An 11,799-nucleotide genomic window follows, 5' to 3' on the forward strand; every position below is an offset into this window, starting at 1 on the left:
TGAAATAAGCAGATTACACTCACTAATGGCAATCCAACTCTGACATTGGTTCAAGAATCACTATCTGCACACCCTGTGGATTTGTTCACATAAATCTAAAAGCCTGTGCCACTGTGCTGCTAATTGAGTATTGCTTCTCTTCAGCTCTTCAGTTTACATGCCATAGGATAACTTATCTTGTTGTCACAATAACTATCACACTAGTTTGTTTTCAGAACCACGCTATCCAGACTTTAACTACAAAATTAACAGAACCATCAATATATACTTTAATACAGTTATAATCCTTTATTTCCATCACTTAAAAAATATCAATAAATAAGTCTGATAATTCAGCAAGTATATATACGCATTTGCTGATAGGGATCATGGACTCTATATTCCATTGCAAGAAACATTTTAGAAGCAAAGAGGATTTACCACGGAAGTTATGAGACTTTGAACTAGTGTAAGTCAAAATGGCCAAATGACAAATTACTGTCCCTACTTCAGACATTTGTGTCATCCAACCTTGTCGTTTCTTTACTAATACAAAGTTTCAAACAGTTAAACAGATTGGCACAGGTTAAACCTAACCTTGATTAGTTCCACAAGCCTGTTTGCTGCAGTCATAAGAACTATAAACAAAAAAGGCACTGACTTTTACATGATCATAGAAGTCTAACCTGAGATAAGCCAGGCTGTGGGAAAAGTCTAGATGGGTGGCTGACCACTTATTTACTTTTTCTCTATAAACCTGTTCTCACTTCTAAAAGTCACTGGATTTAACTGGTATTTTGAAGGGCAGAGCTGCTTTAATGGCAACACAAATACAGTTAGTCATTATAAACATATTTCCATTCTTTCCTCTGACATAACTACCTGAATCCAAGCTATGTAAAGGCCGAAGTATTCCCAAAGACCTAATTCAACATAATAGCCAAGGAGGCAGAACCAATTGTGAGATGTTTTAGCAATTACGTTAATTAGAAACAAGACAGGTCAAGACTAGCTTTACTCACACCTTAAAAAGCAGCAAGTAGATGTGTTCATTTTCATTTGGTTTTGTATGTGTTCTTACTTTTTAATATTAAAAAAAAAAAAAAAAACAAGATGTGAAGAATAAGAAAAAATAGCTTAGTTTCTGTTCCTTCTTAGAAGTTTGTCTCTCCTGTAGGTTTTGAAAGGGAAGGTCTTTCTGAAAGCATCAATAAATATTCTAAATAAAGACTATATTCTTAGCTTCTACAGACAGATGTTCTGTAATATCGTAAGTGCTATAGAGAAACATACCAAGTAAAGAACAGCAGTGCTACCCATTATCTGACTAATCTCAGTCTTAGAGCAAAGCTAACAAAGCTAACAGAAACAGGCATGCCAACAGTGCAAGAGTAAACAGTCAAATTAGAAGCTGGCATCACAATGTCATCACCCCTCCTCATTTTAAAGATGTTCTCATCTATCACCAATAGTACCCAAACGCCACAGCCTGCTTTAGCCTTTAATTTGTCCTCAACATATTCTAAGAAAGTGTGTCAAGAACTGCCCTTCTGAGAAGATGCATTAATTCTCAGACCCTAGTAGACTAATTCAGAGTTTCCAGCAAAACAGGGAACTGAAGAAAGGTGCCCAAGTCATTCTAACTCATCACCTCATTAAATCACACCATATGCATTTCCACTCAAAAGGCTAACATCTGTTGTTATCCCAAACTGATATTTTCCTGAAGACACATTACTGAAGGGATTCATAGAATAATTCAGATTGCTAGAGATATCTGGAGGTCATTTAGTCACTGACCAATTTGCTCAGAACTCCACAAGGTCTTGAAAAGCCCCAAAGACAAAGACCATGCAGTCTCTTTGGGTAACCTGTTCCAATGCTTGACGGTCCTCACAATGAAGCTATCCTCCTTCTGTGAAGTGAATACCTATGTTTCACATTTGCTGCAAAAGCCATCTCACACAAAGTCAATTGTTTCAACTGAGATGGAAGTTTAAAAGTCTGTCGATTATAACATCATTCCTACTGTGGTATTTACAGTACTCTGTACTGTCTCAAAGAATAGTTTCATTACAGAAAAAAATCACTAGATGGAGCTCCTAACTCCGAATACAAGAACCAGCTCAGAACCTGAAGACCCTATGTAACGTTAATAAATCATAACAAACAGATGACTACATCTAGATTACATTTTTTAATCTGAAGAATTTTTGGAGATCAGACAAGATATGTGTTTGCTATCGCTACTTTTTTCCCATAAACAGGTAGTCCACTGGTCAGCTACTCATTCAATAAGAATGAAATTAAGCTATTCCTATAGAGTGATATAAGCATGTCCAATGCAGTAGTTTTATCATGTAGGGATATCATTTATCAGGGTATCGTGTGCACATAGTCAGAATAAAAGCACACGAGCATTGCATGCTAAAATAACTTCCAGTTGTCCGCAAGCCTTATAATGGAGACTAGACATAGTTTAATAGTTTAAGTTCCATGTTAGATTTATTTATTCACCTGACAATCATATTAAATGTTGCACTGAACTATATTTCATAATTATACTTTAGGTGAAACTCACTAATTACATACAACTGATGAACAGAAATGATCAAGTAACCAACTAGTTAACTGTTCAACAATAGATGAGGTGGTACATTTTCATACAAAGCACCAAGAAACAAATAGACTGCAAAATTAGGATGTTACACTTCCAAATGGAGTTCACTCCCAATAAATTAAGTCTATAATAAAACAGCCATCCAAAAATAATAAGCAACAAGGAAGGCTGTGGGGTGGTGTTTGTGTGTTTGTTTTTTTTTTTTTGGGGGGGGGGTGCTATTAAATTCTACAACTAAGTGCATAGCCTTTTCATATAGACATTTCATCAACATCAGAATTAGCTAAATCAGACATATAATAAAATCATGTACTGTGGTTAATTTCACTGTTAAAGGATGCTGCTGAATGGCACCTGTAGACTTATACTCAGTCTTCCATAGTCCACGCATGCCCTGGACTTTGTAGTCATTTATCTTTGATAGCATTTGGTTTTAGTCAGCTTAGGACCTTAAATCTGCTCACTTCAGCAGTCACACCTTGGGCATCTGTATTACAACAGTCAAAGAAACAGCATGATTTTGATCAGCTTAAAGGGACATGAAAAAAAGCACATGCTCCATTTGAAATTTTCTAGCTTTTAGATTTCAAGAAGTTAATATAGAACTTAAGGTATAGAATTCCTACAGCATCTTTAAAGGCAAATGAAATGGCAGACGTATTGATAAAACAGGAACAGACTGAGATTCCAAACAGAATTGGTACAAGGGCGAAGAGATTAGTTGCAATACTTTGCTGACTCCCTTCAAAACACCTGCTCAGTCAATATTTCATTTCAATAAAAAACAAAGCTAAAAACACGTCAGAACATTATTTAAATTAAGTTCAGCTTCTCTTACATACTAGTGGAGTAGGGAGGGTAATACTAAAACTGACATTGGGAAAAAGTTCTGTAGCATAGCCAGAAGCAACTAAGCTGTTGCTGTTCTACTATGGGTTTATATATAATCTCTTGTTTGTAGCCTCCAAACATTGAAAAATCTTGTTTTGATTTTCCTCCAATTTGCCCTTACTCCATTAAAACTTGAACTAACTTCTGACATCTATCTGTTGGATGGCAAACAACAGTTCACCTATAACCAAAGTTGTTTAATTAATGGTCAATATCTGGATAGCGCATGGAAGTGCAAGGCAAGATGTGATGAACACAAAAAATGACCTGAGAATCAACAACTGGAATACTAAGAACCTTCCGTAAGATTGCTCAATAGCTACTGTTTTTTTGTTGTTTTTTTTTTTTTTTAAACTAGCACTCTAATACGCTTAGTTATTATAGACACATCTGGTTAAGCACTACAATAACAATTAAAACAATCAAAGATTAAGTCAACCTACTTTAAAGATATCTGGACGTTTCTTTATTAACTACAGGTGAGCCACTACATAGAGATACAAGTATGTGGCATTAAATTTACAGGACTCAAAGTCATTTTATGAGGAAAGCTACATAAGATCTCAGAGCAGACTACCACCATTTCAGTACCGTTTTGTTCTGTGCAGTTCAGTTTTGAGTGTTTCCTCTATATTTCAAACAAACCCACAAGTTTACATCATCATTTTAGACAAACCTAGTGAAACTTCTTAATGAATTATTCAGGATGATTTTACAGTAGACAACAGTTCAAAGCACAACAAAATTGCAATATGTAGTAGCCTTTTGACAGGAAGACAGTAAGCCTGACAGCTTTTGTTTAAGATTTATTCTACTTCTCTAACCTATCTTCATACTGGGTCTGGCTGGGATAGCGTTAACAGCTATGTTATGTTATGCAGCAGCCCATGTAGTGCTGTGCTCTGCACCTACAGCTAGAACAGCATTGGTATCACACCAGTGTGTAGTCTATTGCTGAGCAGTGCTGGCACTGCACCAAGACTGTCCAACACGCAGAAGACAGTAGGATGGCAAGAGGTGGGGAATGGCAACAGGGCAGCTGAGAAACCAACCAAGGGGATATTCCATGCCTTATGCAGTCACACTCAGCAATAAAAGGCATGGAAGGGAAAGGAGAGTGGTGCTCTCATTATGAAGACATCTGTCCTCCTAAACAACCACTATGTGTATTGAGGCCCTGCTTCCCAGGACACAAACATTTCTCCTTGATGGGAAGTACAGAATAATTTTCTCTGTGCTTCTACAAGGCCTTTGTTTGGAGTTCAGCTGCCCAGCAAGGTAAAAATCACCACATACTTGTATCCTTATTCACAAAGAAAAAGTCAAATCATTTTTAATCAAGTTAGGTTTTCATTGCATTCATCAGTCCAAATAAAAAAGCATTTTACTCTACCATTGCATGTAAGTACAGATCTGACTCAGACCTCTTCTGAAAAAGCAAGTCCAGTGTAGAGACAGCTCTTGAACTCATGGATTTCACTTTCACTTCCATTGTTAGAGACAATGTTACCCCACTTTTAGGGCTTCAAAGATTAACTAAGGGTTACCAAATTAAAAGTTGCACTAGCTCACTATGGAGATTTCAGAAAAAAAAAAAATAAACCAAAACATAAGAATAAGCTTACCTTCACGCTTAGCTCCAAATTGGTATTTTCCACTACTGAAATGTGGTAAGGAAAATATAAGTGAGCCCAATCCTAGCATAAATGCTGAGAAAGCCAGCCATCGTGGTTTGTGCCCTCTTTCTCCAAAGAAAGATACGAAAAGTGACAATATACAAAAAGCAATGTCATAGCTTGCAGAGATTAAGCCAGTGAGGGAACTGTTCAACTCATAACGCTTCTCAATTGTTGAAATACTAATGTTAATCAGGCCATTTACCACAATACCTGCAAGAGAACAAAAAAAACATACTTAGTCAAAAGTACTTAATTTGATGGGGTTGCAACAGTAAACTTACTATTGTGTAACAGAAGGGTTACAATGAATATACTTGCAAAGCCACACTTTAAGGTATTTATTAACATTAAAATCTGAGCATATAGTGGATTAACACATTGACAATTTAAACCAGCCAATCTGCACAGGAACTACTCCATTTTATTCTCTCCTGTGGGCATTAAAGATTTAGCACTCAAGTATTCATCCAGCAAACTATCATGCCCCAAGCTCTGCTAATGTATTCCATTCAGATTCCAGGTTCAGTTTGAAGCACAAACTTCAAAGTGACTATATTACGTTTTCAGAAGATACTGTACAAATTAAAATTAATTAGTCAAGGTAGTGACCTGCATTAGACTACAAACTAAGACTGAATCAAGTTATTTAACAATACATAGCCTTCAAATAATTGTATCAAACATATTTCCTCCCTATGATCACAAAGAAAAGATATAAGAAGGCTTTTGAACATGCATCTTCCACTACAATATTAAAAAAGTATAAAGCTATTTGAAAACACTGCAACTCCTTCAGGGCAACTGAGGTGATTTACTTTAACTGACAAAAATGTTTGCCCTCTGAATCTTTATTTTCTCTGAAGCTGAAGTATCAGACGACCTGGAAAAAATAGGCCTTGCAAGAACTGCCCTACTTAGGCAGAGGCAAAAAGCAAACTCCAAAAAACAACTGATCCAAAAGCAGAAGTTAAGCCAGTTGCAGTTTCCAGTGAATGCTTATACACACCGTGCATTTTTACAAAAGCTTTGGCTGCAGGTACTAATTTCTATCTGCCTCATGTTCTGTTTGCATTTGGGACAATGCAAAGTAGCTAAAGTTTATTTTTAACAGTCCCGAAAATATGATTCTGTTACAAATGAGATGAATATCTGTACTTTATAACATTGCTAAATAACTCCCTGATAGTCTAATTAAATTGTGCCTGTAATAAAATGTATACATTGGGAAAGTTAGGAGGTCTTGAAGTCACAGCTGCAAATAAGATTCAGAGTTCTGAAACCTCAGAGATGACTGTTTAGCATCTCTTCAGACACAGGCCCTATAGTTATCCCTCTTATTCCTAAAAATTCAAACATGATTCTCTACTATTGTTCCAAGAACAGCACAGGACGACGGCTGGCTGGGGACAGCAATAGATTTAAGTTAGCTTTCAACAAGCATTGCACTGTCCAGAAGTGCAACTACACAAAGCTGAATTTCAGAGCTGTCTAGAGTCCCCTACTTATTAAAAAAATTACTCTAGAACTGTGATCAACCAGCTGTTTTCCTATCACTGGAATCTTTCCCACAACTAAGCACTTCAGCTTTCTGTACCAAGAGCCGCCTCCTTACAATCTTAATTTTCTGATACACCACTGTGGCCTTTTTATTAAGATAGTTTCACCTGTCAGTCTGGCCACCACACTTAAATTCATATAGGATTAACAGAAGTATTCAGGTGTGTCTCCATGCAATTATTTATTCCTTTGGAAACTTTCTTCTAAAGGAGCAGTGACCAAAGAACAATGCTAGCATGAAGGAATGAACAAACAAATTTTCCTATTTGAAAAGCACATTGAACATTTGCTAAAGCTTTAAAACATTCATGTGAAGTAAGTGACCTACTCAACGAGTTGATTACCAAATTAGAAGGCATTGTCTTTTGCTTGTTGTTTAGCTGTCTCCTTTGAATTTACAACCTAAAAGCTATAAAAAACCTTGCAATGCAACCTTGCAATGCAATCCAATTTTATTGGATAATTAGATTTCAACTGTAAAAATGCAGATGTGATAAATGGCAGCACAACGTCTCTGATGCCATCATCTAGTGGATAACCACTAAAGTCTCCTCAGGAAAAACACAACCTGTTTGATCTCAACACTTAAATAGTAGTATAGAGATTATGTTTTAACTGTCGACATCCAAAACATTACTGTCCTACCACATGCTTAAGTACACCATGCACTGATCCCTAAAACACCGATTAATCATAAACCAAGTTCTTTTGCTCTAACAAAAAAAAAAAAAAAAAAGACCATATTTTATTCATCCATTTACCAAGGAGTACTCTACAGTTATTGTAACAGATTTAAAGCAGTAGTTTGCAGACACTCCATTAAAATAAGTGTCCTTCCAGTAACAAATCTAATCAGGATATAAAACATTAGTGTTACCTAGAATTTTCAGCTAGATTAGACTGGGCCAATCTCAAAGACTAGTTCTGTTGCTTTGTTTAACAGAAGTATTACTGACATCTAAAATAAATAGACTTTCTTGTGTTCAAAGTAGTGAGATAACTTTTACCTTGTGTGCTACTGTAACTATGAACTGCAGCATATCCAGTTACTGTATTGCAAGACGCAATCATACATTTATGCAATTCAAGTGCCATACAGAAATCAGGTATTAGTCATGTAACTGTGTTCTACGCAAATAAGTATTTTCTGTTCTGGAAATACAGGTTTCACCTGTACTTGAAACAAAAACAGACAAAAACAGAGTTAAGTTTCACCTGGAATCTACTAATTAGCTGAAATAGAGAAAATCAGCTGCTACTGATAACAACCACCTCTCTTCTAGGCCAGCTAGAAAGTAACCTGAGAAGCACATGACCTCAGTTACACACACACACTTCCTCATACACTGCAGATAACTACCTACTGTCTTCACTCAGTCTGTAAAGGGTCAACTGCAAAGACTTCTACACATCAGGAACATGTTAATGATTACTTCATTATTGTTCAGCACAGTAGGATAAAGTTTTCCTAGAGGTACATTGTCAATACAAAATGTTTACATTTTATCTTCCTCAGTGATTATTGCTGCAATTTGGAGAGTAAATCAAATACTTAGAAACAAACCCAGAGTACAGCAGCAGTTTAGATGAAAACATGCACCACACAACTAGGATTTGGAAGTTACCTAAACCCTGGAACTGCAACACCTGAATATTTTTGCAGCATCACATACAGCACTGAATCTTGTCTGTAAACTGTTCTTGTTTTTTCTGCTTCTCAAAAAAGAGTGGCAGTTCTAGTCTTCACTGCCCAGTTTCCTCCCACAGGCTAGCCAAAGCAAAAGGTACTTGTTCAGAAAGTTCAGATAACAAATCTTTAAGAATGCCACAAAGTATACGGTAGCCAGGCCTACATCAGCTTTCAAAGAAACATCAGATGTTTCCATACACTACGGCCCAAAATCTGAACTAGATTATAGATATCCCTCTGAGGTCTAGCATACATCTATGCATCTATGCTTATGGTAACAAGACCAAAGTAAGCATCTTAAGGAACACACATAGCATCTTAAGGGGACAGATATTCTGGAGATTTAAAAATTTTTTGCTATTGAAAACCTACCCTTTTAATAAAAGGTAAAATTCAAGTGATATTATTCAGCCAAACAAGCACTCAACACAACCTAGATTTTAAGAAACATTGCTATAATAAGTTGAAGTGCTGGAAGTAGTCAAGATGCAGTTTAGTACAATATATTCTGAAATGTTTCGATGTCAGTTTTCGGTCATGTTCAGTTTCCTATCTCTAATAAGTCTTCGGCAACTCAGTTGTCAAAGAAGTCTGTTATGTAAGAAATTCTTCTGTTGTGTATCCAGAGAAGGTCTACGAAGCTGGTGAAGGGCCTGGAGCACATGTTCTATTAGGAGTAGCTGAGGGACCTGTGGTTGTTTAGTCTGGAGAAGAGGAGGCTCAATTGAGACCTTATTGCTCTCTACAACTACCTGAAAGGAAGGTGTGGGGAGCTGGGGGTCGGCCTTTTCTCACAAGTGATAGGACTAGAGGGAATGGCCTCAAGTTGCACCAGGGAAGGTTTAGGTTGGAAATGAGGAGACATTTCTTCTCAGAAAGAGCAGTCACTGGAATGAGTTGCCTAGGGAGGTGGTGGCGTCTCTGTCCCTGGGAGTGTTCAAGGAAAGGTTGGCCATGGTGCTTAAGAACATGGGTTAGTGGGTGACACTGGTGGTAAGGGGATGGTTGGACCAAGTGATCTTGGAGGTTTTCTCTAATCTTTATGATTCTAAAATTGATTCTGACTGATTCTTTTTACTGTTAGAGACAGTGTGAGCTAAGGCAAGAAAACAGTAATCATCTCCTGCTCATAACAGCTGCAGCATGGCTTCTCAAATACAGAGAAAGAACAACAGATACTACTCAAAACTCTAGACACTTTCCTAACCTAAAAGATGTATGTTAAGAAAAACAAGATTGAAAACAGGTTAAAATCAAAAAGAATTTGTGAAGACATGCTCTGAGAGACACTTGTTCTTCTACAAAATTTTCCCAAGCAATGTGAGCAGCAGTCATATTTTTCTCGGTGTAAGAAGAGCCCCCAGCTCAGCTCTCCCAAGACCATCCCAATGATCTCAGTTTGGTTCCAGGCAGGTATACAGCCATCCACACCCTGGTTGCCTTTAGCACAAGCAACTTGCTCTCTTAGCACAGGACCTGTGCACACTCTCCCCCAGCCACATTCTTTATGTGCAACACAGATCAGCTTTAAAGCCTCAGACTTTTTCAGGTGACACAGCTTTCTTTTCTAGCTAGTCCTATGAAGTGCTAAACTGAAGGCTCTCTAAAGTCCTAACAAATCTCATCACCAACTACAGAAAATAAGGATGAGAATACCTGAAGCTGAACAACAGAAATTAAGAGAAAGCTGAACTTCGCATTCCCCTAAAGTTAAGCTGTTAGTTAAGCATTAGACAGATACGTGCAGTGTGATCCACAGAACAAGATTAGACTTTTGAAAGCCATCTTAATCACCCAGGGTTCCACCCAACCATGCCAAGCTTGTTTTTTTTTTTAAATTAGCAGTCAGGTAACAAAATGCACAGCAGCTCTGTGTACACTTATAGCTCATGCTTTGTTTTCTGGCTTTTATGTTTTGTTGTGAGTGATGGGGAAGCAGTACCAACAGGAGCACAACGCTGGCAGGGCCAAAGCCTCGGCGGTGTTCAGAGGCAGGCGGAAAAAGAAAATAAAAAGAAGAATAGAGTTGAGTATGGAGAGCAGCATTGTGCAAGCAACTTCCCTCTCCAGCCCTGGGGTACCTTCTTCCCCTGGCGCAGCCGCTACCGCCACAGCTCAGCAATGGCACCGGGCTCGGGCAGCTCCGTGCTGGAGCCAGCACCTCTGTGCCCTACCCTGCGGCCCGGTGCCGGCTGGCCCGGGGACAGACACACCGCCACCTGCCCAGGGCTGCAAGCCCGCGGTTACCTTGGAAGATGGCCAGCAGGCTGTAGGCAGCCAGGTAGCCCTCGGGGTTGTTGCAGAGCTGCAGAACCTTGGGGGTGCACCGGCCCCAGCCGCACGGACCCTCCTCGGCCGCCTCCGCCACGCCTCGGGACGGGGCTGGGGACGGGGCTGGGGCTGGTGCCGGGGCTTCAGCATCGGCACCAGCATCGGCACCAGCACGGCTCGCGTGTCGCTGGCCGCTGAGGTCGGGGCTGGGGGGCTCAAAGGCCGGGTTCTCGATGCCGTCTCCCTTCATGCCGGTACCGGCTGCGAACAACGCCGGGGCGCGACGCTCTCCCTAAATACCGACGGGGAGGGAGGGAAGGAGGGCGGGGCGGCACCGGGCCCGGCTCGGGCCCCGCAGGAGACAGGGGCAGGGGCAGGTGGCGGCGGCTTCCCCCTCCTCCCGAGGCCGAGCCCGGCTCCGCCACGCCACGCCCTGGCCGGGGCAAGGACGGCGGCGGCTGCCCCCGAGGAGCGCCCCGGGGCCGGGAGGGCAGGGCCGGGCCGTTAGGGCTGCCGCGGCCGTTGCCAAACACCTCGGAGCGCTCCTCGGGACGGCTGCGGAGAAGGGGGAGCCCAGCCCCGCCGCGGTGCTTTCCCGCTTTAGGCAAGCGAGCTGGCACGCTTCCCTCGGTGTGGAAACCCACTCACAATCCACCCCCCACCCCCCCAAAAAAAAAACAAAAAAAAAAAAAAAAAAAACACAACTGGCCTTTGCAAATGTCATCCTTACAAAATGCCATTCCCCGGCTGCAGCGTAGAAAGTTTCCACCCGCAGGAGCTTCCCGTCATCGAGCAAGTCACTCGGACACCGGCCGCGGTAACTTGTCGAGCACACAAGGAAGTGCGGGGTGGGAATTACTTCACTCATCTGTGCAGGATCGACCGGGAAGGAGACCAGGGATCACTTAGCTGCCACCACTAGCGTTAATCTAGGGTAGCACAGGTGTGTCTCGTAGTTTTTCACCTTTTCGAGAGTGCAGTGCTTTAGAGGTAAGTGGAATAAAGTGGAGATGCCATCAGTGGCTTTGGCTCAGGGTCGCACTGAAAGCTTGGTCATCCTCCTGAATTCCCTGCTGAATTCCCCTCCTGCAGTCCCAACCTCACTTCCCATG

General features: G+C 40.5%; 1 protein-coding gene across 1 annotated transcript in view; it reads right to left on the reverse strand.

Moving 5' to 3' along the window:
- The window catches only part of SLCO4C1 (solute carrier organic anion transporter family member 4C1), a 31,240-nt gene extending 20,303 nt beyond the window's left edge, over positions 1-10,937 (reverse strand). Inside the window, exons 1-2 of the mRNA XM_032206314.1 lie at positions 10,664-10,937; positions 5,116-5,379 (exon numbers count right to left, since the gene is read on the reverse strand). Coding sequence (XP_032062205.1) covers positions 5,116-5,379; positions 10,664-10,937 — 538 coding nt within the window. The remainder of the gene's footprint in view (positions 1-5,115; positions 5,380-10,663) is intronic.
- Between the last annotated feature and the right edge of the window lie 862 nt (positions 10,938-11,799).

Source organism: Aythya fuligula, chromosome Z (genome assembly GCF_009819795.1).
Source record: "Aythya fuligula isolate bAytFul2 chromosome Z, bAytFul2.pri, whole genome shotgun sequence".
NCBI classification, from domain to species: domain Eukaryota; kingdom Metazoa; phylum Chordata; class Aves; order Anseriformes; family Anatidae; genus Aythya; species Aythya fuligula.